The sequence below is a fragment of the Chlamydotis macqueenii genome, chromosome 3, assembly GCF_036417535.1.
Source record: "Chlamydotis macqueenii isolate bChlMac1 chromosome 3, bChlMac1.mat, whole genome shotgun sequence".
Classification (NCBI taxonomy): Eukaryota; Metazoa; Chordata; class Aves; order Otidiformes; family Otididae; genus Chlamydotis; species Chlamydotis macqueenii.
In genome coordinates this window covers 78426051-78450498 of record NC_141558.1, presented here as the reverse complement: position 1 = coordinate 78450498, position 24448 = coordinate 78426051, and the positions used below count along the sequence as shown (strand labels likewise).

The following is a 24448-nucleotide window of genomic DNA, read 5'->3' as shown; positions in this document are numbered from 1 at the left end:
TCATCTTCCTCTTCTCTGTCAGATGTGGACTTCTCTGTTGAGGGATTCTTCTCTATTTCCACTCTCATGCACTAGGAGAGGCAGTGAAAGATAATGCAGGACTAGGTGTTATATTCATGGTAGGTAATTTGTTTGATTTCTTCAACACAACAAATATAGTGCAGTTTGCATATCTTATTTTAAAATTATTATGGATAAGTTGTCTGATAGTTTCAAGGGGGAGAGGATGACATCTGTAGAACAGATAGTTAAATATCGTATGTTTAAAAAAGACAACTCTTCTAAAAGCTGTACTAGATTTTTTGACCCTTTGAAAACCAAAGGCAGATGAAAATAGCGTAATGCGCTTTGTAGTGTTGCAGTTTGTAGTATCAAGCACATGTTTCATGTCACTCTGGTCATAGTGTCTGACAGTCTTATTCCATGGTACATATGTTCCCAAAAGAAATGTTCAGCTGCTTCTCCAGTTTTACTGTATACTCTTGTTTTGCCATGTGCTTCGATTATCAAGTCTCTGGAAGGGTAGTTCAAAAAGAAATAAATGTTATGAATCAGTGTTTTACTCCATGAAGATGGATGCTTATTTAAATTGCAGCAAATTTAATTCCCTTACATGGGACTTGTTGAAGTACTGTTAGTATGAGCAAGCTTGATAACGTCACTGACTTTATATAGAAGTTTTCTTTAATCTGTCCCAGCGCAGCTATATAAATGAGATGCGTTGCGAATGCGACACGCGTAGATATTTTCTGTGTTCTGAGTACTTGCCAAAAAGTTACCAGCTAACGTCTGTCAAGAGAGGCTTCTTGCCACATGTCACCCTGTCATCAGGCTGTTTGCAGTATGGTGGAAAATGTGCACCCTGGTTCTTGAGCACTCCCTAAAACAGCGTGATGCATGTGACCTGCTCCTAGAACGAGCTGCTGCAAATGGATTCAGCAGCCCTCTGAATAACGAGCATTTGGGACATGCCAAATCACCATGATGCACTACTGTTGCTAGAAAAATTTTGAGTGGTTGCTGTAGGAAGATGTAGGATAGGATCCCTGATAAAGTAGTAGGGAATGTACTTCTGTAAAAGAAGACTTCAATGTGATATTTTGTTTAGGACTGCCTAGTTTTGACTGCTGTACAGAGTTCAGTCTTGGGTGTCTCCTCAACTTCCACATGGGATGGTGAATGATTTATTCTGATCAGTATTCCCCAAAGTATTTTCTCTGTTATTGTTGGTTAGCTAGGAGGTGTAAATTCATTTAGGAAAAACACTTCTGGACACTTAATTTCATCTCTTCATGCAATTCAGTAATATCCTTGTACACAGTCTTGTAAATCAGTGAAAATGCAGATTTATTGTTGATTAGCTCTAACTCACCTTAGAAATAAGTTATTTTAAATGATGCTCTGTAGTCTGAAGCCACTTCTCCTGCCATATTTGTTTGTTTCGCACTCATAGTGGTATAATTACCTTGCAAAGTAAAGTGGGTTTTTTACAAGAAAGATGGGGAGAGGCTGTTTAGTAGGGCCTGTTGCAATAGGACAAGGAGTAATGGTTTTAAAATAGTGGGGGGGAGATTTAGACTGGAAATTAGGAAAAAATTTTTTACAATGCGAGTTATAGAACACTGAAACAGGTTGCCCAGAAAGGTGGGGCAACTCCATTCAGTTCCAGGAAAGGTGGCCTGAGCCAACCTCTGTAAGTCACCTCCCATGTCATACCCCATGCCCTTGGACTGAGTATCTTGACAATATTCTTTTTTTTTTTTGTGTAGTCTAAATGTTACAGTCCATTTATTTCGCAGTGGTGGTCATTACCAAAAGTAAAGTATGATAAAGTATGATGTAAGATTACAAATAAGGTGGAGGATTGAGGAAGTATGCAAATACAAGGGTTTCAGCCAGGCACCCACAGCTTAATTGTCATTTTAACATTTAGGTGCTCTTTTGCCTCTCTATCTTCTGGCCGTATTTCCAACAGGAAAAGAGGAGAGGGAGACAGCAGTAAAATCCAGAGAAACACCACAAATCCATAGCAGCTGCTTGTATTGTTTCAGTGGAACATATTGTTAAAAGCATTAAATAGCAAAATGAAGAGTTGTGAGTGTAGAGGTTTTTTTAAATTTTGTCTGCTTTGATGAAAACAGCTTGTTATATATTCAGAAAAATCCACATGCTGGTAGATATTTAAATCACAAATGTTATTATGGATTATCTAGACCAGCCTTATTCATTTTTTCGTGGGTAAATTAATGCTTCCACTGTATTAATTTGAGCACAATAGCTGCTCAGATATTTTCATAGTTAGCTTTTTCTAGATGACATAAGATGTTTAAAAAATGTTGTTTTTTTTTTTTTTACCTTCATTGCAGCTGGGTAAAAGCTGCATTGACATCAAAGACTCTCAGGAAAATGTGTACTGCTTTTTGGATCAATGCCTAGCAAAGTTAATGGAAATTAGCTACAGCAAAACCCGGAAAGTGTTCAGTGTTTGTCTAAACTGTTTCTGTCTTAAACTACTCTCTTATACCTCGTAAATGAGCAAAGACTTTTATGGTCTGTACTACAGTTAACTTGTATTGTTTGACATACAGCACTTTTGTAGAGGGTGATTATACATGACAGTTTTATTTATTTTTTTAGTAACTGTGTTAATTTTTTTAAGAAGTGGCAGAGCTTTTTTACCTATTCATGTTATTTGTCTTAGTCATACTGCTTTGGGTTGCAAAACAGGCAGACCTCACAAACTTACCAGGTCTAAAATCAGTGCTTTGGTGGAAAATGCAGTCCAACAGCAGCTGTCTGATGGGTTGTCCATCTCTAGCTCTTCCTACAGCTTTACCGGAAGAATATATTTTTTTCCTTTTTCTAGTTAAAGCTGTTTCTCTACAGAGTTGATGAGTAAGTTTAACAGACAAAGGGAGAGTGAAAGGTAGGTCTGATGAGAGACTGCTCTGTAGATAAGTTGCAGCTCGATCAGAATTAATTGACGTGATGTAAAAAGAGGGTAAGTTCAAGCTAGCATGATCATAACTGCTCCTTATTTAAACTTGGTTGTTAACATGGATTTAATAGCAAGATTTTGAACACTTTCTCTGTGTGCATACAGTTATGCATTCTGAAAAGCAATACATTTTTCATATATGGGACCACACATTCATAATGAATATTTCAGAAGGAGACAAACTGCAGATATCCGATACCTGTGTGTGAACTGAAAGAGAATGTTTTGGGAGTTCTTGAACAGCTTCAGAGATGCAAAGTACTAGAAAGGGAAAAAAGTTATTTCGCTAAGTAACTGTTGCTGTCTGTGACTATTTATATAAATTATATTACATTCTCTACTCTTCTGTTATGATGCACTAGTTTTCAGCCAGAATTTTCAGAGAAAAATCTCAGTCTGTTTTCAGGCATAAGTGTTTTTCTTAGCATAGTATGGAAGATTGACTATTGCTGTATTGCATATACAGCCTGATACAGTGTACTTTTCCTTGAAGCTTATCTGTCCCCATTTTTGTGCTGACTCAGACTGATTCATACACTGGTTATAGTTCTGACTGGGGCTAACATTCAATTTGCCAGAGATGTACTTTGCAGTAATATGTTAAAAACATATTTTTATGCTTGTAACTGTCATTTATTTGAAGATTTGTCACTTTGTAATCTAGCAGTTGAAATGTTTATTTTGATGCTTACAAAACTAGCAATTTCATTGTCTAGGAATGTATTTTTAGGTCTGTTTTGAGCATGTGTTTATGTTGTTTCAGGTGTCTGAGCGTGAATTCTGGTCTGACTGCAGCTATTAAAGATTAGTTACTGCTCTTTTTTTGCTCTTTTTTTTTGATGCTGCAGTCACAGTTGCAAAAGACTTTGTTTTCTGAAACATCAATATTTATGACATGAAGGCTGAGCGGCTCTTGATATTTTCTTTAGTTCCTATGTCCTGGCAAATGCTCATCTCTTCACACAAAGCATTCAGTTTTTTGCAGATTCAGGCACTATGTAAAGAGGCTTTCAGCCTGGGGCCATGGTACACAAGATATTTTTCCTTATGCAGTAATGAGACAATATTTGCTTTTGGTGCACTGTAATGCTCTTTAAAGTTTGTTGTAACAACTAAATATTGGAGAAAGCTGAAACTTTCTCATCCTTCTTTCACCATCTTCTTGTAGTCTCTGTGCTGCACTAACACCTCAGGTGATAATGCAAAGTACAGATTCAGAAAAATGTAAACTAGTATATGGCAAAGAGAGACCTACTTTATTTGTATCGTTAGAAAAACAGTACCAAAAACTTTACAATAGATATTTATACTTCTTGAACATGAGCAGTAATACTGACACTGAAAAAAAATTTGGGATTGCATGTGTATTTAAAACTTTTTTAAATAGAAGTATCTATTTATTAAGACTCATTGTGATAACCAGTTCTGATCTGACTCCAGAATCTGTCAGTGAAGTCTTATTAATCGACCAAAGCATTAATGACTTCTGAAGTTGTTTGATACTGTTTGTTTTGTACTGATGTGCTTTATTCCCTATTGGAACCTATTGGATAGTACTATCCACCCCAGAAGAATGTTGCTACTGTTTACGTCCATCAGCAAAAATTCATTAAGGAATACATTTAATGATAAAAGAATTAAGACACAGAATGTATAGAACTGTGTTCCATTCTGGGCTCCCCACTGCAAGACAGACATGGACATGCTGGAGTGAGTCCAGCAAAGGGCCATAAAGATGGTGAAGGGACTGGAGCATCTGCCGTAAGAGGAGAGACTGAGAGAGCTGGGTCTGTTCAGCCCAGAGAAGAGGCTCAGTGGGGGGATCTTATCCATGTATATAAATACCTAATTGTACAGGGGAAGAAGACAAAGCCAGACTCTTCTCAGTGGTATTTAGTGATGGGACAAAAGGCAATGGGCACAAATGGAAATACAAGAAATTCCATTTAAACGTAAGAAAATCTATTTTACTTTGAGGGCAGTCAAACACCGGCTCAGGTTGCCTAGTGAGGTTGTGCAGTCTCCATCATTGAACATGTCCAGAACCTGACTGGACACAGTCCTGAGCAGCCTACTGTAGCTACCCGTCTTTGATGACCGTTCTAGGTAACCTCCAGAGGTCCCTTCCAACCTCAACTGTGATTCAACACTGCTTTTTATGGTGAAGTCTTATCCAAACTTAAATGACATTGGTGGGAGTTCTGCTAGATATTTTAAAAACTTTGGGATCTGTTCCATAAGGATTTGAACTTCTGTATAAAAGTTGCTTGTCATAATTTACAATGTCTTTTTCTAATGTTGCGAAAAATTGTAGGGGTTGTTAACTTCATCTGCAGCTTTTGTTTTGCCCCTCAGGAACGTTTCTTCTCACCAAGAATTCGTCGTCGACTTCATGCTGTCCTAGCGTCTGTTAGCACTTCAATGTTGATTTTATCAAATCTAATATTTCTTGGAGGAAATCATGTTGGAAAAATCTACTGGAACAGGATCTTTATGGAAGGCAAGTTTATTTTTATGTGCTTTCTAGATAGCAGAACTTTCCAAATATTACCTTGCGTGGGCTGAACCAGGTTCTTCTCTCAGTGCACTAACTGGGAGTAACTTTTTTCTGTTTCTGTTCCTGTTCAAAACCATCAAAAATCTGTCTGACAAAATCTAAATAAATAAGCAGGCTGTGTGACTATAAAGAAACATTGCCTTTCTCCCATCAAATCTAGAAGGAGAGTTATCAGGCTTCTCTGTCAGTGAAATCGCTGGAGATCAAATAATAAATATGACAAGTTAGCCACGTGGGACTTTTTTTTTGTTGTACTCTGCATTTCATGTGCATCAGTAAGAACAGATGTACTAAAGCCAGCCCCACAGATTCTGTGGAAGGTTAGTAAATGAGATCTGCATAATGCAGCATAATTGAGCAATTAAGTTTTTTTTGTAGTGGATCTGTCATCAGGGTAGGGACCTTCTGGCTATTGAGGACGAGGTTTGAGGACAGGGGAACCTGGGTGACAGTATCAGCCTGTGGTGTTGCTGAATAAGCAGTATGCAGTGTTGTGCTATGAGCTGACTCAGGAGACAAATCCAGTTTTAACTTTTTTTGCCAGAGCTCAATATAAGCAGAACCAGTTTTGTTCTTAGTGCTGCCAGAGTCCCACATTGTCAAATAAAGGTCTTAGAGGAATATTCTTCATGAGGGAAGTACCAGTAGGCTTCTGTGCCTAGAAGTGCTTTCCTACAAAGACCCCCACTGTCTATGGCTCCTTCATGCAGTGTGTTCTTCTCTGTTCCTTGCAGTGGTTTAGGGGTCAGTTCTAGAGTTCCAAGGTCCTACTTAAGCATTTCAAAATAATGACACTATTAAAGAGTAAGTCGTATACATAAACTGAACAATTTCTCTTCTGAGCTCAAGCGGAAAACCATTCAAACGGCTCTAAGAAGGGTACATTTTTAGCATAAAACACATTGAAGCTTTTTGTTAATACTGGGCAGGGAAGATGGGGTGAAATACTTGCTCATGTTTTTGGTTTTGCTCTTAAAGCATAAAAGATTTGTTATCTATTTTCTTAAAAAGGTTTCATTTTTTCTTAAATTGTTTTCTCCCAGTTAGTTGGCTAATAGTTTTTCAGTAGAATAAAATAGCTGAGAGAATAAGTTTGAAAGTAAACGTAGACATCATTTCTTAAGTATTAAAAAAAAAAGCACTAGTGAAATTGTCCATTTCAGGCTTATAGCTTCATGCAAATTATTTTCTTAATGCAATTTGGATATTATAAATGGAGAAAGTGCCTTCCTCTTCAGAAGGATTAGCAGTTGGCAGAATGCTGCAGTTTGTGTCTGATGAAGGACAGTTTTAGCAACAACAGTTGCTAAAAGCTATATTTAATGTATTATTAATAATAAAATAATAATTAAAACATTAAAAGATCAATACTTAATTAAACCAGATTAATTATTGATTGTTTTTCTAGGTTTGGTGGGGGTTTTTTTAATAGTTCTTTGGTCCATTGCTCTGCATATAACTTGAGTACATACAGTTACTTCATTATTAAGTACCAGGTGTCTTAAGATAGGAATAGCAAATCAGTTTAGTCATTTGCAACTTTGTTTCCATGACGTGTTAATCAAAGTAACTTTATTTTTAGAACATAAAAGCTTTTGCTTAGTGCAGCTCATGCTCTACTAGAAGAAACCTCAGTGTTGAGCTTTATGTGCCTGTATCCTTAGATCACACAGATGACTGTGAGCATATTCTGTTACTGCATTATGGCTCTGACAACTCACATGTACGAACTGAAAGATCTGCTAAAATTTTATTACATCAACTCTCCTGCTCCATTGTGATTTTCCTACTATGGAACAAATGCTGAGCATTGAAGGCCAGTCAAATCCAGAAGGGCTATTCGGAACTATGGTCTTCAATTTAAAGTAAATTTAAGTGCTGATCTGTAGGAGATGTAACAAAAATCTGCACATATATTTGGAGAGTGCAATGCTAAAATATAAAGGTGAATAAGTTGCTGTAAATTCCACACTGTTCTGGTGAATCCAATTCAACAATATATTCAGATGAAACTAAATGCTACAATATACACTCTTTGGTCATTCCTTTGTCAGCCCAAGGACACATGAGATGATCTAGCTGCTTGTCTTCAACTCAAGCTTTTGTCATTACCTTCATAAAAATTAAATGAGGATATGCTTGACTTGTTTGAAGAAGTAAGGATGGTGGCAGTGAATTAGTATTCTGTGGGGCAGGGGAGGGTGTTTGGTCTGAATTTCAGAATATCAGTATTTTAAAACTCTAAATGTCCAGCATATAGCACTTTAGTCAGAAGTTGTGAGCTGTATAATATCAAAAAATGATACTTGATGAGCAGCTTCCCCTTAACACATGTGTGACAGTGATGCAGATTTAAAATGGCTAACTCTTAAAAGGGAGTTTTACTGGAGCTGAAGAGGTACAAAATGCATTTATAGTTTTACTCTTTGGTTATTGAAGAGGATCTACTGTTTTCTTTTGCAAAGACCGGGTATTATAAAAGAAAATCTATACAGTTGTTTGAGAGTGGGGAGGAGAGGACATGGGTATGAAAGCAGTTAAACCCCAGGACAGCCTAGTCAGTGCAAGGAGGACTGTGCAAGTGAGCTACCTTTGTTATCAAAGCTTTGTGGATTGCTTTCTAGGAACAGGATTTAGGTTGTTTCTCACGTGTGATAAGCTTTGGATTCTGCACTACCTCTTGCTGTGCCATAGGTATCCCTTCTTCTTTTTTACTGGAATTCTTGCTTGACTGATATTGGTACTGCTTTACAGTGCCTTGATAGTGCTTTCCACAGCTCCCATACCACTGAGAAGGGGAGTTTATATTTGAGCATGCCAGGTAGCAGTATTTTTAGCATTTGGTTTCCTCTTTTGAAAAATAAATTAAATTTATCTGGCTTTAAAATTAATTTATTTGCATTATTAAAATCACTGTTGGCAAAATTACAAGAGCAGGGATGAGTGTGTCTTATATGCACGAGTATTTGTTCTTAAATCTTTTCTCAAACTGTTCAGACCAGCCTTGGTGCTTGTTTCTAAAACTTAACTTAACTCCGTAAGTTATTTACAAAGAAAAGGGTTCCTACAGCAAGCATTTGCTTTGACTTTTTTTAGTAAGACTTTTCTCATATGAGACACTGTTATTCTAATAAGAACGCAGGAGAAATGTCTTTTAGATAACAAACTGGTTTTAATCCTATATTCAGAGTAATTAATTACAATTTTGCTTCAAAATGAGAGGCTTCAACAAGGAGGGTTCTCTTTGGAAGGGCTCTCTCCTGGGACTGGCACTGTGCAGTGCTTTTGGTTAAGAGACTGAATTATCTTAGCAAGCATGGCTAAAGGCATTGAGCTGGGAGGGGACACAAATATATTGAGTGATGAAAGTCTAAAATGCTTCCTGCTCTTTCAACTGGTTTGCAAGAAACAGAGCCCAGATTGATGAGGAAAGTGCACAGTGCATGTCAGACGTATTTTGCTTTGAATAGCTCTCTGAAAACTGGACAGCCATCATTTAACTTAACTATAACCAGTATTTTAACTATCCAGTTTGCCTTGCTAAATTGTGAGGAGTGCCTTTATTGAGAGCAGTTCATCCCACATACATCTGTTATAGCATGGGATGAGATGCATTGTCACTTGTCACTGAGTTCAGAGGCATTTTGTACAGGTTAATTTAGATTAGACTGGACGTCCAACCTTTGAGAAGGTGTCCTTTAGCAGACATACAGCTAAAAGTGAATTTCACCCTCGGTTAGAAATTACTTACTGCAGGAGTATTGAACGGCTGGCTGGGCAGAAGTCCTCCAATGAAGGGTATCTGACTGTTCAACAAGATTGCAAACTTTGTGCATCAACAGCATTATACCAGTTGCACAAAAAAGTAGATCTTATGCTGAGATGCACTGACAGCAGTGTAAAATACATCAAATAACCTCTTCTCCTACCTGGTGTTCTGAAGGTTGAAGTTAAAATATGTTGAGTTTTGGTTAATGCAGTTTAAATAAATAATAATCATCTGACAATTAGGGAGAGGGAAATACAGCAACATGATTGGAAGTCTAGGAGCCGTGACCCTGAAATGAATGGCATTGTTTTGGTTTGAGAGGAAAGTATGGAGGGGAGAAATAGGCACATAGAAGTTTCTGCAAATAAAATGTTAACAAGCTATTCTGTATCACCAGTGAGATCAGGAGAAGAAAAAAAACCCTGTAAAATGTAGCAAGGAAGCTTTAGTTCAGGTAGGAGAAACTTTCAAACTGTAAGGCATGTAAACTATTGAAACACACTATCCATTAGATATGTTGGTGATCTTATGCCTAATTTGCTGCGATAATGAGTGAAGAAAAAGCATCTCGGGATGATCAGCAATTCATACAACAGCATCTCTCATCTGAATATTGCTAGTTAGCTTAGTTAACAGATTTAACGCGTTTTAAGGGATGAAGGAAGCTAAGAAAAAGAGCTGGAGTAAAGCAGTTAGAACTTGTTATTTAACAGGGCTTTGTTGGACTTTTTAACTCGGAGGTGTTGCCAGGTAACATACAATGATGTATTAGGAGCCATATTGCACTTCAGCAGCTCTGAAACTGGTAGCAGCGATATCTGGAAATATCTAGCTATGAAGGGGCTTAAAGGTGCGGAAGAAATGAAATCACATAGCAAAGGACCTCAAAGGAGGTCACAAAACCTGCTAGCTGGGGCATCCCTGTGACTGTGTGATACTTTGCTGTCCGTTCTGTGCATCTCTTGCAAAGCCTTCATTCAAATTCTTTTGCAGCTGAAAGAAAAAGGAGGGCTACTTCAACGATTGACTGTTCAGAGTTGTCGTTTGTGTTTTCAGATGGCCCTTGTTTGGTTTGGAAGCTTCTGCTGTAGAGTAGCTGGCATATGGTCTTCCAGCATTCCTGTTCCTCCAGATTTTTACTTTCACCGAGAAATCCCCCTTGCTGCTGTTATGCAGAAACTTACTTAAGGTCATTTTTTCCAAAAATACATTTATGAATTCTATATTGATGGATTGGATAATTTAGAGAAACATTGCATAGTGGCAGGAATAGTACTGAAGATGTCACATTTTTCCAAATGATTCATTCCTCTTCATGCACAAAGGAAACTTAGTTTTACAATAATTTATGTGACCTTGCTTAGTGGGTGCAGTTCATTGGGAAGTGAACTGGCAAAATACCAAGAAAAACAAATATTGGTCTGCAGTAATAAGGAGGAAGTGTTTGGTTTTTTTTTTCCCTTTCACTTCTCAAAGGATGAGAGCTCTATAAAAGGAAATATTCACATATTTGGGGGGGATTTTCTTTAGAGTTGAAACAATAAAGCATGTTCTGCCATTTTCTGTTGAATCACATTGGTTTGATTCGACAGCAACAGGCGAATTTAAACATGAGAATGCTTCAACAGTTTTCACACAGAACGGAGGCTCAAACCAAAGAAGTTGGAGGTCCTTTCCAACCTTAAAGATTCTAGGATTCTATGATTCTGTGAGCAGTGGATGTAGTGAGTTGGTCAAGTCCATCTTACAGATGTAACCTTGCCAGTAGCAATGTGCTTAGTGTGGAAGCTGGAATGAATGACACTGCCAAACATTGCATGTTCTGCTGGTGTAGCAGATCAGTATGCGGTGTTTTAGCACAGTCTTTCAGAGACTGAAGTAGTTTGAATGTGTGGACCCTTTATGTCTTAAACATAGGATGAATATAAAAAATAAAAGTAGTTTTTGTCTCAAGAAGCTTAAAATTGCCATGACCTCATGACAGCTTGTCAACATGTAATTCAGCTTGTGATTCCTATAGCAGAGCTCAGCAAAGAAATAAGAGGGTGGGAATGGTTCTAAAATTAATGGGAGAACTTTAAAAAAATTATCTTGTAATGACTCTAAAATGCCTTTCTGTCTTGAGTCCATGTGCACATAAAGTACAATGACAGACACGTCAAAGGGCCATGTAGGAATGGAACCATGTTTTCTTGAAACTGTTCTTTGGAAATTACTAACAAGACAGAAATACAGAAATAGTGCTCCTCATTTCCCCCGTGAGTTGCAGATTAACCATCAGAGACTAAAGCGAAGTGTTGCCAGAGGAGCAGTGCTATTGCTTCCAGAAACAACACTGGAAAATGGGAGTATGGCTGTGGTTATGCCAGATCTTTTTTGTTATGCATGACCAGCAAGAGTAATTTTTGAGATCTATTGGCTTTCTTTTCCACTCCAGGTTCTGCTCATCTTCAGTGTTGGGGGGAGAAATAAAACTTTGGCCATATATTGCAGACGAAGAAGTGTAGTGACCTACACTGACCACGACTGTTTCTGTTCCCTGACATTGCACTTGCTGGCTCTTGCCATGCAAAATAGCCCAGCCAAGAACCTTAGGAAGGCAGAGGACACTTAGTCTTGCCTTCTCATTACCCAGGTTTTTTTCTGCCATACACAGCAAAAGTCTCACAATGACTCACAGTAACACAGCCTGCTATAAAATACTTGGATTGCTGTTTTATACTTACTGTGTCACTATGCTTATTGGGAAATTTATACATAAGTGAACTCATGGATGCGGTGGCATTTGTGTAACTGATTAGTAAGAGCCATAGTTTCAGCTAAGACTTGCAACCATTGAGAAAAGTTCTCTGAAGAATGATGCAATCTTTTTATTTTCCCTTATTCAGAAATTTCCATCCGTCTTGTAGCTGCTGCTTTTTTCTAATCATTGAATCCCGTTTCTTCCTTCTGTCAGCTTCTTTCATCTGTCTTCAGTTTTTAACTAGTCCTGACTCTCACTTTTTTCAAATGCTTATTGAGAGAACAGTTCCCAAATACAGAAAGTAACCATCTAACAGCAGGAACTGGAACACCAGCTGTATTTAGCTTTGCAATCATTGAGACTTTCATGAAAACTTTCTAAGTTGTTTATCTCCTGAAAAGTGATGTTAAAACAGCATTGTGGGGTTCCACAATTAGTGCCTCTTGGAGTCTGCTGGATCAAATTTTCTCAGCTTATAGGAAAAAGACACTTTCTTTTTTTCTAAATGGCAGCCCTGCATATCAGCCTGAGATTGGAAATTTAAGCTGTTCGTTCTGGTTCTTCAATCTCTAGCAGTAAAGTCAGAGATGTTCTTAACAATGCTATTATGAAAGTGCATGGGCCACAGAGGAGGCTGATCCTCTTCTAAAAGTTGCATTGTCTGTGCAACAGGAAAGAAAAGCAGTTAAGAGCTTATTTTTCTCACCTAGGAAGCTTGACAGGAGTTTTTACAACAGTATAGCACAATTCTGCTGCATAAGTAGGCAATGTTTTTATACTAATGCTGTTTTATCTATAATTCTCTTCTAGGTTCGCAAGCAAAGATAGTTGTCTCAGACTATTTTAGCATTTTTCTTTTTATCTCAGAATGAATTTATTACAACCATCCTTAAATAGCCACTGCTTTAAAAAATAGGAAAACTAAATTACAAGAATTTTGTAAATAATTGACTGATTTGATTAGACCTTGTCTTACTGTCTTGTCTGTTGTTATTTTTGGGTAGGGTTTTGGGTTGTTTTTTTTTTTTTTTTTTGACAGGGAGAGAGTGAAACATTGTACCTATATTTGATAAAATACACCCTCATAAATGCTGACAGTTCTGTGAAACGTCTGCTAGCTCCTGTCATTATGTTTCTTACTAAATTGCATACTATGACACCTTCTCTTAGTGCACTTGGTCCAAGCCCACAAAGATCTGAAACTATGCAGAGCTGGGATTTAAGTTCATGCCCAGCTTGGAATATATCAAACTTCACGAGGACTTGATCAAACCCTGTAAGAAAGAGCACCGTACAGTGGGGCAGACTTAGCTCTGATGTCCCTAAGGAAGCACTGTGAGGGCAGAAGTGCGTCTCCTTCCTAAACAGCTGGGATTTTTTGTTCAGAGTTATGCCATAATTGATAGTCTTGCAATCTTATGTAGTACGTGTAAAGGATGGATGAGCAGGGAGAAATGTGACTCTACTGCTTTTTTAATCTCTTTGGGCACTGACTTCCCTGGAGAAAATGGAGAGATGTTTGTGTCTAACTCATAAAACCTCAATTCTGTCTGCTGCAGAGGCTGCACCCCTGGTGCTCTCCAGTTCTGTCATGTGTGTGACTTCCGATGACCATTTGAATACATGGTTTTGAAGTGTGTGCTCCAGATCCAGCTAAGCTCTGTGAGACCAGATAGAATTAGAGTACTAAATGGCACAGTCCCCAGAATTCATTTCAGTAATCCTAGAAATGCTACATTTATCTGTTAGTGCCTGTATGTGTGTGTGTAAGTAACAGTATATAGCTGGGATACTAGAATAAATAAATGCAAGAAATATTCATGTCTTAAGTCCAGCTGTAAAGTCGGAGATCATCATAAGCGTTCCCAGTTATTAATACAAGATACGTCTGATGCCTGCTGTTCATTCTGTAGTGAAATAATCGTAAGTTTCTGAGCAAGGAAATTCCTCAAAAACATTTCTTCCAAGAAAGTAATGAACTTCTAATATTAGAGTAATTTTTATTTAATATGCTGTCTTCTATTTTATCTTTCCCTTTTCTCATTTATTATTTCTAAAAATCCTAATATAAGGAGAGCATGTACTGATACCCACTTGTGACCTGTTAGGTTGTGGATATCTTCCTAGGTGTTAGTTTAAAAGCCTAATACAAATGTCTTAGCTCTCCATGCTTTAACAGGATCCATTTTGTTTCTGACAGTTGTTGAGATACCCAAGTTGTCTTTTCCACAAATCTCTGTCAAGCTGCCAAACCTGTCTATTCCTGCCCATTCTGCTAGTTAGCAGTAAATGGAATGGTGTGAGCCATTTGTAGCTACAGAGTAGCACACCAGTATTTAAGCATCTTAGGCAGAAAATATGCTCTATTGTTAAAAACTGATTTAGTTATTTTGATTTTTTTTTAAAGCTACTTCCGTATTTTTGCAGCTTGCATGTGAAAACCAATAAGTAACATAATAGGGTTTTTTGTATTGTTAACATCCGTTCTTCTAACCATATTACAACAGTGGACTATTGATTTTTATTACTTCTGCCCTATTTCATGTGATTTTTGTTAGACCTGTGGCTAAGCTTTCTATCAAATATAATAATCCTTGTGCAAATTCTAACCTAGGCTTCGAAGGAATCCTGGGAGAAATGACTTGTGTATTATAATACAAATTATCCATAAAAATTCTCCCAATGGTGGGACTTTTATGTCTGAATAAAGATTTATCTTTAGATTGGACAAAAACTCAAATCATAGTACTTGTGTAGAGTATTGTTGTGGGAGAGGGTTGTTTGTCTCTTTAGAAATAGTAGTAAAGTATTATTGAAGTCATTGCATTGTTCAGATAGATCTTTAGTAGTTCCTAAAATTGAAAGAAAAGTGTAAGTATATTGTTCCATTACCTGCAGGTTAATATGCATCCTACAGTGAGGAATAGTTTGCAAATAATTAAAAATATTTTAAACTTGAATATTGTGACTATAATGCTTTGCCCACCCCTCTGTTTGTTAGTAATATTTATAATGAAGACGTCTTCTATTTAACAAATAGTTTGTATGTAAATAGCTGAAAACCAGCATATCAGAAAATCTTAATGTTGTCCCATTCGCTATTACTTTTGATTTAAAATGCTTAAAACAGTGATCTTTGTTTTAGCGTGTCTGTTGCATGCAGCTGAGAACGTTTTATGTAATCCTTCATTGCTATATATAAAAACTGCCTCAGTTATGTTTTTAGGGTAGCAAATCAGAAAACAAAACATACATGTGGAACAAGATAATCTTCAAGACCTGGGCACCATTCATTACAGATTAAGTCCAATGTGTGGAGATCTTATTTTTTTTTTTACTCCAGTATTGAGAGAGGAGACAATTTGCTCATTCCTGCCCAAATAGCACATTTAAATGTTTAAGAACAGTCAACCTATAGACTGATTAGAAATGTGGAAAAGGAAATGACTGAATGTTGTTGTTTTGTTTAGTGAGGAGGGATCTAAGGTGGTAGCTTCTGTAGAAAACTGCTAGAAGTTGCTCCCCTTTGTTCAGTGGACTTGGCTGGGCCTAGGGCGGACTCGTGCTGGCCAAGGCTGAGCCGATTGGTAGCAGAATGTTCTGTGATAACACCTCTGCGATAACATATTTAAGAAGGGGAAAACAGGAAAAAAAAAAAAAGAGAGAAGAGAAGATGTGACGCAGCTGAGTCAGGGCAGAGGCGCAGAGGGGGAGGAGCAGGCCTCATGGGCCTTGCAGGCCTCACCCTCTGGCCTCTCGCCAGGTGGCTGACTGGGCCTGACTCGGCCTGGCCTGGCTGCAAGAAGTGGAGAGGAGAGGAGATGTGAAGAGAACGTGAGAGGCCTCTGCCTGAGCCTATTGTGAAGAATTTCTTGTGAGAGGAACGGCTGCAGACGCCAAGGTCAGTGAAGGAGGGGGAGGAGTAATGCGGCTCCTGGCCAGGATTCCCCTGCCGCCTGTGGTGATGACCATGGTGAAGCAGGTTGTCCTCCTGCAGCCCATGGAGGTCCACGGAGGGGCAGAGATCCACCTACAGCCCGTGGAGGACCCCACACTGGGGGAGGTGGATGCCTGAAGGCAGCTGTGGCCTGTGGAGGGCCCGCTGGGACAGCCATTCTGGAGGGACTGCACCCCGTGGAAGAGATGACCCACGCCAGAGCAGTTTCACAAAGGACTGTGGCCCGTGGGAGGGACCCCACGCTGGAGCAGGGGAGGAATGTGAGGAGTTCTTCCCCCAACGATGAAGCAGCGGTGTAAAACAACGCGTGATGAACTGACTGCAACCCCCATTCCCTCTCCCCCCCCCGTGCCGCTCGCGGGGGGAAGGTAGTAGAGATAATGTTAAGCTTGGGAAGAGGGAGGGGTGAGGGGGGAGGTTATCTCATTCTCTGTCTTATTCTCCTGCTAGTTTTAGTAATAAATGAATAGTTTTCCCCAAGTTGAGTCCGTTTTGCACATAACGGTAACTTTAAGGAGTTTCTCCCTGTCCTTATCTCAAACCTCGAGCCGTTTTTCTTCTATCATCTCCCCCTATTCTCTCAGAGGATGGGGGGAGTGAGAGAGAGACTGCATAGTCTGGTCCCGATCGGGGCTGAACTATGACACTGAAGAACTCTAGAGAATTGCTAATGGCATGTACAGTCTTTCGCCTTAGCTTAAGTTCAATTTTTTTCCAGGTCAGGAGCAACTGAGAGTTTGTACCACCTGATAAACAAACTGGGAAGAAAGGTTCGGATAAAGTTGCTGTTGCTTAGCAGGAACTCAGCAGTATCGAAGTGGGTTTGCAGACTGCTCTAGCAGCAGAATAAGCTTGGAGACTGAACTCCTTCTCTTGCAAAAGTTTGGCCATTTGAGACCACAGTTATTGCCTAAAAGCTGTAAAAAAAGTTAGGGATTCAGTTTTTGTCATATCCCAGATGTGCTAGAAGGAGTATTTGCATGTTTGGATATTACTTCCTGCAAAAGCAGTCTCCTTCTAGCTGATTTTATTCCTAGCCTTACTAAAGATGTCCTAGCAGAATAAGATTCTGTTTTCCAGCACTTTCTTACACAGGTTGCTTACCACTTAATCAGAAGGGAGACCTGCATGACTAATACAGCCAAGTGCCCCGTGAGTCGGCACGTAGAGCCAAAAGAAGGATCAGCGAGACTCTCATGGGAAAACCATCACTGGAGCCTTGATGGAAAGCCATCAGTGTCCCCCAAAAAGCCTTTTAAGATGATTTAACTCATAATTCTACAAGAGCAGATTACTGTATTTAGAACCCTTTTTGTCCACATGCCAAAAGCCCTCATAGTGCTCACTGAGGTGTGTAAACAGTATCATGCCCGGTTTAATACAACTCTTATAAGGTGTTTTGGCCAATGTTGCATATTAAATCAAGGGCACAAGTAGACGAGGAAATTGGAAATCATGAGTCCTATTCACTAAATCCTCCTTCCATGAAAACGTAATGGTTATAACTTGAGCTCTATAATTAATACCTTGTTGCAGGCAAGCCATGTGATACACTGATAATGGCTAACCTTGCCAGTGGAGAGGAGGGGTTTCATGCTAGACATTAAGGGTCTGTCTTCATTTTTCTTGAATGAGCGTGCAGGAGAAACAGAGAAGGCAATATTCATTAGTTACATGGGACTAATTCAGGTATTACAAGCAAGCTGTGGCTTAAGACCCTCAAAAGTCTTTTAAAAAGTGCAAATGTTGTTTCACCATTGTGGCAAACTGTCCTGTAGGCCAAGTTTTAGTACATTGGGTAGTCCTGGCACACTTCAGGGTCTGTCTTCTGTGGTATCACGTGTCATGCTAGCACCCAATACCAGATGCTCAGGGAAAAAAATGCGTAAGGAACAGGCCAGGTCTGGAGGGTGTAGGACAGCAAAAGCTTTTATACAATGAGAGCCAGTATACACCTCAGTCTGAGCAGTGCAAGCCAGGAGGGACCAAACTGTGTAAACATGGTCCTTTTGCTTCTCTTTTAGTAGGACTGAGGAAGCTCTTGGCAGGGACGAAAGCTACTTGGGTCTCACTGAAAATCTAGTCAGTGAATGTGTCACTGAATTCGACTATGGCGAGTACCCTCTTGCGCAGGGCAGAACAAAATTGCTGGGCAGTATTGCATAGAGCAGTGCATAATGTTACACCTCCCTGAAACAGCAAGATTTAATTTTTCTTATGGAACTGAGGAAGCGTTTCTCTATCTTACAAATGTGTGTTTGGTCTCTGCACTCTTCTGCTATTGATAGAGTTAGATATTTTGGCTTAACTACAACTAAAATGTGAGAAAAACAAAATACAAAAGCTAATTAATATTCTTCTGACTGCTGCTCTGAACCAATGGAGCTGTATTCTTATCTCCTTCTTAAGCTCCAGTGGAGATTAAAAGAAGACAATGACTGCGAGGGAGAGCAGAAAAAAAGAAATGGAACCAGGCAGATTCAGTAAAGAAAAAAGTCTGGCCTAAGTATTTCTTTACATTGCAAATCCATTCAAAATAAACCTTGAAGAGAGATCTGCACTGATGCCTACTCTGCCTTTGCAAATTTCCTCTGTGGCTTTTGCATAGACTCTCACTCTTTCTCTGCTTGGAGAAAAGCTGTTGTCCAGTTCCTTTTACTGGACTGGTTTGTGGAGCAAACAGTCCCACTGTGAAGTAACGCACGGAACACAGATGGTGTATTGTGCAGCGCAAGATACCGGTGGGATCAGCAACTCGCTGCAAGAGCACATTCCGTTGAATGAATAAGTTATACCTACTTAAAAATGTAATACGGACCAGCTCTTTCAATCTATAAATGCAGAGTGCAGATTCACGTCTCAGAGGTGGCCGCTTTAGCTTGCGTGGCTCGCACTGACACAACTGCCAAGGATAACCCGAGCAAGGGGTTATGACCTTGGCGCTGTAATGCAGGTAGTATGAACTGCAGAGTTAGGGGCATTTTTATTTTTAATGCTGTGGAAAGGGTTAGGTACAAATCAGCTTCTGTAGCACTGGGAGCAGTTCAGAGCCTCTGGTGAAGGTCTAAACCTGTGAAATTATTGGCGTCTGCCATCTAAGTTACTAATATATCCAAGGAAGTGCCTTCCTGGCTTCATCCAAATTCTTATTCTTCCCATCTACTCCAAGTTTTAAAAGCATTCTTTTTTCTTTTTCCTTTTTTCTTTTCTTCTTCTTCAACACTTTCAATCATTGTGGCTGTTCTGACTGGCTTTGCTGGCAGCTCTGTCTTGATAGTTGACAGTCGCCTGGAAAGGACATCTCCTGAGAGTTCAGGATTGTGGGGCCAGTTTTAAGGAAGTGTATCCGAGGCAGTTCATAGCTTAATCCTTTTCAATATCTGCAACAGCACATAACCATGATTTGCAGTTAACAAATCCAATAGATAGCCATGAACACTTTGTTTGAAAGACCACTTTTTGAAGTAAAAGCTTTAGTCTGGGTTTAATACTGGGTCTGATGTTGGACTATAGCCCTTTTTTGTGTTGTAGGTATGAGAGGCCAAAGCACAGGGTGCATTAATGCAGCTTATGAACTGCATGCATGCTGATTTTTATTTGAGGTATAAACTGAATCTTTTCTGATCACTGGTAATGTCACCTAGAGAAACGTACCCAGCCTGCGAAAGTTGCCTCAGCAATCAAAACTCTCACAGCTGGAAACAGATTTTTTTTCTTGTCAGAGTTGATTCTCTCAAAAGAAGCTGAGTAGACAGGAGAGACACATCTCTTTGGACTCTCCAGTAATGAAGACAACTTTTTCATTGCTGGTAGTGGTTAGAGCAGCTGTAAAGCTTTTCCAGTTTCTTCTGAAATTGATAACCTACAACATCTGTCAGCAGCCTGGAGACTGCAGAATGCAGTAGACTCTACTGTAGTTTAATGGAGTCCAGCTAAGGTCTAGCAAAGATGTAAGGCTCACCTACCGTAGCTGTGCTACCCCAGCCATTTGTTCTTTTACTTTTAGATTTTATTTCTAAACAAAAAAATACTCATTTATCATGTGTAGGGTGACTTGTTTCTCTGCTACGTCTACCATTTTGAAGTGAAACATCATAAAGTGTAACACCTTTTGGCTGTATTTCTCATTCATTTTCCTTAAAGAGAATACAAAACCATTAGAAAGGATCAAAAAGTGTGTCATTTGCTACAAAATAGTATAATCTGGAATAAAACTCAAACCATATTCAGTCATCTCAAGTTTTTACAAAAATATACTGTCCCTGGCAATATCCCTTTCTGTATGTTCTTTCCCGAATTCCCTCAGCAAACAAACCAGCCAACCAACCAGTGGTGTGAGCCACTGGTTATTATCACTGTTATTAGCAGAGCTGGCTCCAAGAAAACATACATGAGTTTGACTTCATCAACACATATTTTACTGAAATACCACAAGACATTAGTGAGGCTTTGTGTTTAGCAGCCAGTGTACTTGTAAAGCATGAAAGCAGGCAGGTTGCCCTTATTTTGTTCTTTTGTTCATATTTTAATCCTTTAAAATCCTTTTTCTTAGTTTTTTTCCAGGGAAGAATTAAATACTTGACTGTTTTTGTGACTGCTTTTATTTCTGTTAATTCTTTGTCCAATTGTTCCTTTTAACAGTTTCAGATTTTACTGGTGGTCATTGAAAGACATCAGAATTCACTCCGGGCTAGAGGGTGTGTGATGGGTGGCTTGTCACTCTTGGCTGACCGGCAGACTAATATTACTCTGCAATAACTGTAACGTATCAGTGACCATTTAGGATATCATGGGTTTTGTGGGTTAACCCCCTCCCAATCCCACTATCACCCTGAACATTTCTTGATGTAGGAGAATAGGAATATTTTGAGGACATCAAAGAGCAGACAGCTGTCTGAGGACACTGAGTAGCATACAAATGATTAATGAAATTACGTGTTTGGCACTACTAGCGTTATTTTTTTTGATAATGTATTCAGGAGGAAGTAAATCAGTAATGGGATTTAAGAAGCACAAAAGGAGATTTCAGTATAATAAATGACATTCACAAAGGTGTTACCAAATATCTATAGATATTACAGGAGCAGGGGGGATTTTTGTGAGAACTGCAAACAGAATACTCAAATTTTTGACTCTGTTGAGCACTAGATTGGTGCAGTATCTGTTGAAGATGGCATTAGTGCTTTGCATTACTTTCATCATTCACCCTACACCTGTGGGGAACTGAGTAGGTTTCCCTGCTGTGTAGGAAGTGATCTTCATTAGTTCTTCACTGGCTCCATGAAGAAGCTGATAATTTCAGATGACATGAAGTTATCTATCTCACTCTGCACTGAGTTTCCAAATTGTTTTACTGAAGCAAACAGCACCAGTGTGAAATCATCAAGCCTAGCAACCTGCTAGTTTTCACAGAAAGGAAATTATCTTCCCTCTTTGCATTCTGTCTCCGGACAGTTCTTTCTGTTTTCAAAATATTTTGGTGTTCTACTGGACTGCTTGGTGTTCTTGAATACCTTCTTGCAAATCATCTTATTAAAAGACTTCTGGAAGCCTATACATGTGAAGTATGGCAATTGAGTTTCCTTCATTCACTGTCTTGGTGTTGTAATAATTATAACAATTTTCCTGTGTGAAACTATGCTGCCCTAATAATTGAAAATATCTGGAAACCAGTGAACCAATAGGATCATTTCACTGGTTCGCTGGGTACATATAGAGGATTTACCAGTCTGTGACTCAACAGATTGAACATGTGTTATTTTCCTCCTTGTTATACATGAACAAGTTGGGCAAGGAGAGGGAGAACTGAATTGAGTGCAGACACTCCACCATACACTAGAAAATTTAATTGAAAACATGCATTGAGTAGATAGTTGTAACTGCATGTGTTCTCTCTGTGTCACGGGTGAAGCTGGCCAAGTAGGCCCAGGCAGGACCTTCAAGCAGACATTCTTGCTATCTGCTCAGCGCCCCAAGGCAGCATATACATCCTATACCTACATAACTTGGGACTGGTACTTGTACAAGATACTCCCACAGCTCTCTAGCGCTGGGCTTCTAGACCACTCTTTAGGCTGCTGGAGCGTGCTCTTCCTAGCATCCCTGACAGGCAACCTGAGCTTTGCTGCCACAAGGAACTCTTCTCCTTCCCTGGCTACTGCAAGCAAATGCGACGGATTACTTCCTTCTAGTTTTAATTGGCCTTTTACAGATTTGACTGCACCCCTTCTTTATTTTTTCCATGTGTCTTTCCATCAATCTTTCTTTTATGTTGTCTCCAGGTCTCTTGTTCTTACTGGATGCTTTCAAGTATGCCCACATGCTCAGGCTAGGTAACCTAGTGATGCTGCAGAAATGCAGTACTTAGATTTCATTAAAATCTTAGTGGTACGGTCTGGCTCCAGTTACAATGGGGTAATTTTAAGTTCAAAATTTGAATTTCAAATTCATTGAAATATCTACCCACGCAGAATTGCTTTCAATACAACTGTCTAACGTTGACTAAAGGAGAAGGGTAAAATGCTTACCTGGCATCATTTTACCATAGGCTAGTTTCAGATAATGAAGATGAACCAGATTTATTTTATGAGTGTAGTCAGGTACTTGGTTTTGAAGAAGCTTTAATCACAGTCCCAGAGCTGTTGTAAAGAGAGGCTGACTGAGTATTTCAGCTTACCCTGAACAGATTAGAAACAGGTTTGCTTATGCCATTATTGGCATCAGTTTTACTGAACTAGAGTAGGAGTGCTCACATGGTCATTACTGCATTTGCTTAATTAAAATGAGCTAAAAACATGTATTTTCATTAGACCAATATTGAGCTACAGTTTTGTTTAGGTAAAAGCAGAACATGAAATAGGCATTGAATATTAGCACTGATGTAGCTACGATCCAAATAGATACATGTGCTTATAAATACACCAAACCTTAAACTAAACCAGCTCTGCTATTTTTACTTTTATTTACCATAGGCTGAGGAAAAACTCATGAGGTAACTGTCACACGCTAATTTATACGCAGCTTTTAAGGGCTGACCAAGTGTCTGAGATTACCTGTGTGCTCAAGTCAGGTAGAAGTTTGCCTTGAATATCGTCTGACAAATTTCTTAACACTCAAGTTTTCAAACAGAAAAAAGGAGTGTTAAAATGCTGAATGTGTTTTATGAGATGCCCTGAGGAAACCTTACGCATAACTTTGCTTGAATTTGATGTGCTGACATTGCTTTTTACATTTTGTAATTTTTGTGTTTGGTTCCTTTCTGGTAGGTCTGACCTCCTGCCTTATCGGTACTCTCCAGGTCTCACAGGGAGTAGTGGCTGATAGTGATTTCACCGTGCTCTTGCTGTTTCCCCGTAACTTATCTGAAATATTATGGACATACTCCAGGATTTCATCTTTCTTCCTTATGACAGTAATTCGTTCTCTAGGTTTATCTCTTAATTTGTCATGCTACCAATTTGTTTCTTAAAATAGTTGTTCTGTTGCAATGTTTTTAATGTCAGTGGTTCTTACATCTCATCTGTGTAGAAAGTAATGACAAAATTCCAAACTAAGGAGTCCTCAATTTAAAGTGCCAGTGTTACTACAGAATAGCATATTCCTGGTCAATGCTACTGAGCAGACAGCGTCTCCATTCTTTATTATATTTCAAGTGAAACACAGACATTGTTTGGCCTCCAGATCATAAATGTAAACTGCTTGTCTCTTGTCTGGCAGTTGAGCTCTGGTTTATTTTAATCTAGTTATAGTAGCATGGCATTTTTCCCTTAAAAAAAGGAGGAAAAACCGGTTTGATGGAGACATAGCATGATGCTTTTTATCCCAACAAAGACTTTGATACATCATAACACTGAAGGACACACAGAACTGATAGACAGCCTGGATTATGGCAAGTGAAAAAATAGCTCAACAATGTTGGACATGACTGAGGGGCAGGTGAGTGGGAATTTGTGGGGACTCTTGTCTTGAGTGAGTTCTTTCAGCTAAAAACCATATATTTTCAAGTATATTTTGTTAGAAATATTGTCATCTTTGTCCCCTCAGACAGAGGACAAGTACATTTTTCTTGTAAAACAAAGTTCTCTTCTGACTTTCAGAGCAATGTTGAAGAAGTCCTGTAGCTACACCACAAGTAAATGCCCATGTTAATACAGTAGGTTGGTTGGTTGCTTGGTTTGTTTGGTTTTTTTCCTCTAGACTTGAAAGCATTCAGTAGTTCTTTTCAGAATATGAGTTTAACACCAAAATAAATACAAAGGGTTTGGTTTGTTTTTTTTTTAAATAGTTTCTGTTTAACTGTGGCTCATCTGTCAGGCATGTAGACAGTGGACAGTAGAACCTTAAGGCATTGAAACTGCTCCCCACTAGTTGTGGTTTGTACTTCAGGTACTCTCTTTCCTTATAGTGCAGAAAGAAGAACTTGC

The 24448-nt window shown here is 39.0% G+C and overlaps 1 protein-coding gene across 2 annotated transcripts in view; it reads left to right on the top strand.

Moving 5' to 3' along the window:
- Nucleotides 1-24448, top strand: part of HHAT (hedgehog acyltransferase) — a 157917-nt gene that overhangs the window by 88740 nt on the left and 44729 nt on the right. For both annotated transcript variants that reach the window (XM_086744281.1, XM_086744282.1), the window contains one exon: nt 5354-5498. In XM_086744281.1, the coding sequence (XP_086600407.1) occupies nt 5354-5498 (145 nt within the window). The remainder of the gene's footprint in view (nt 1-5353; nt 5499-24448) is intronic.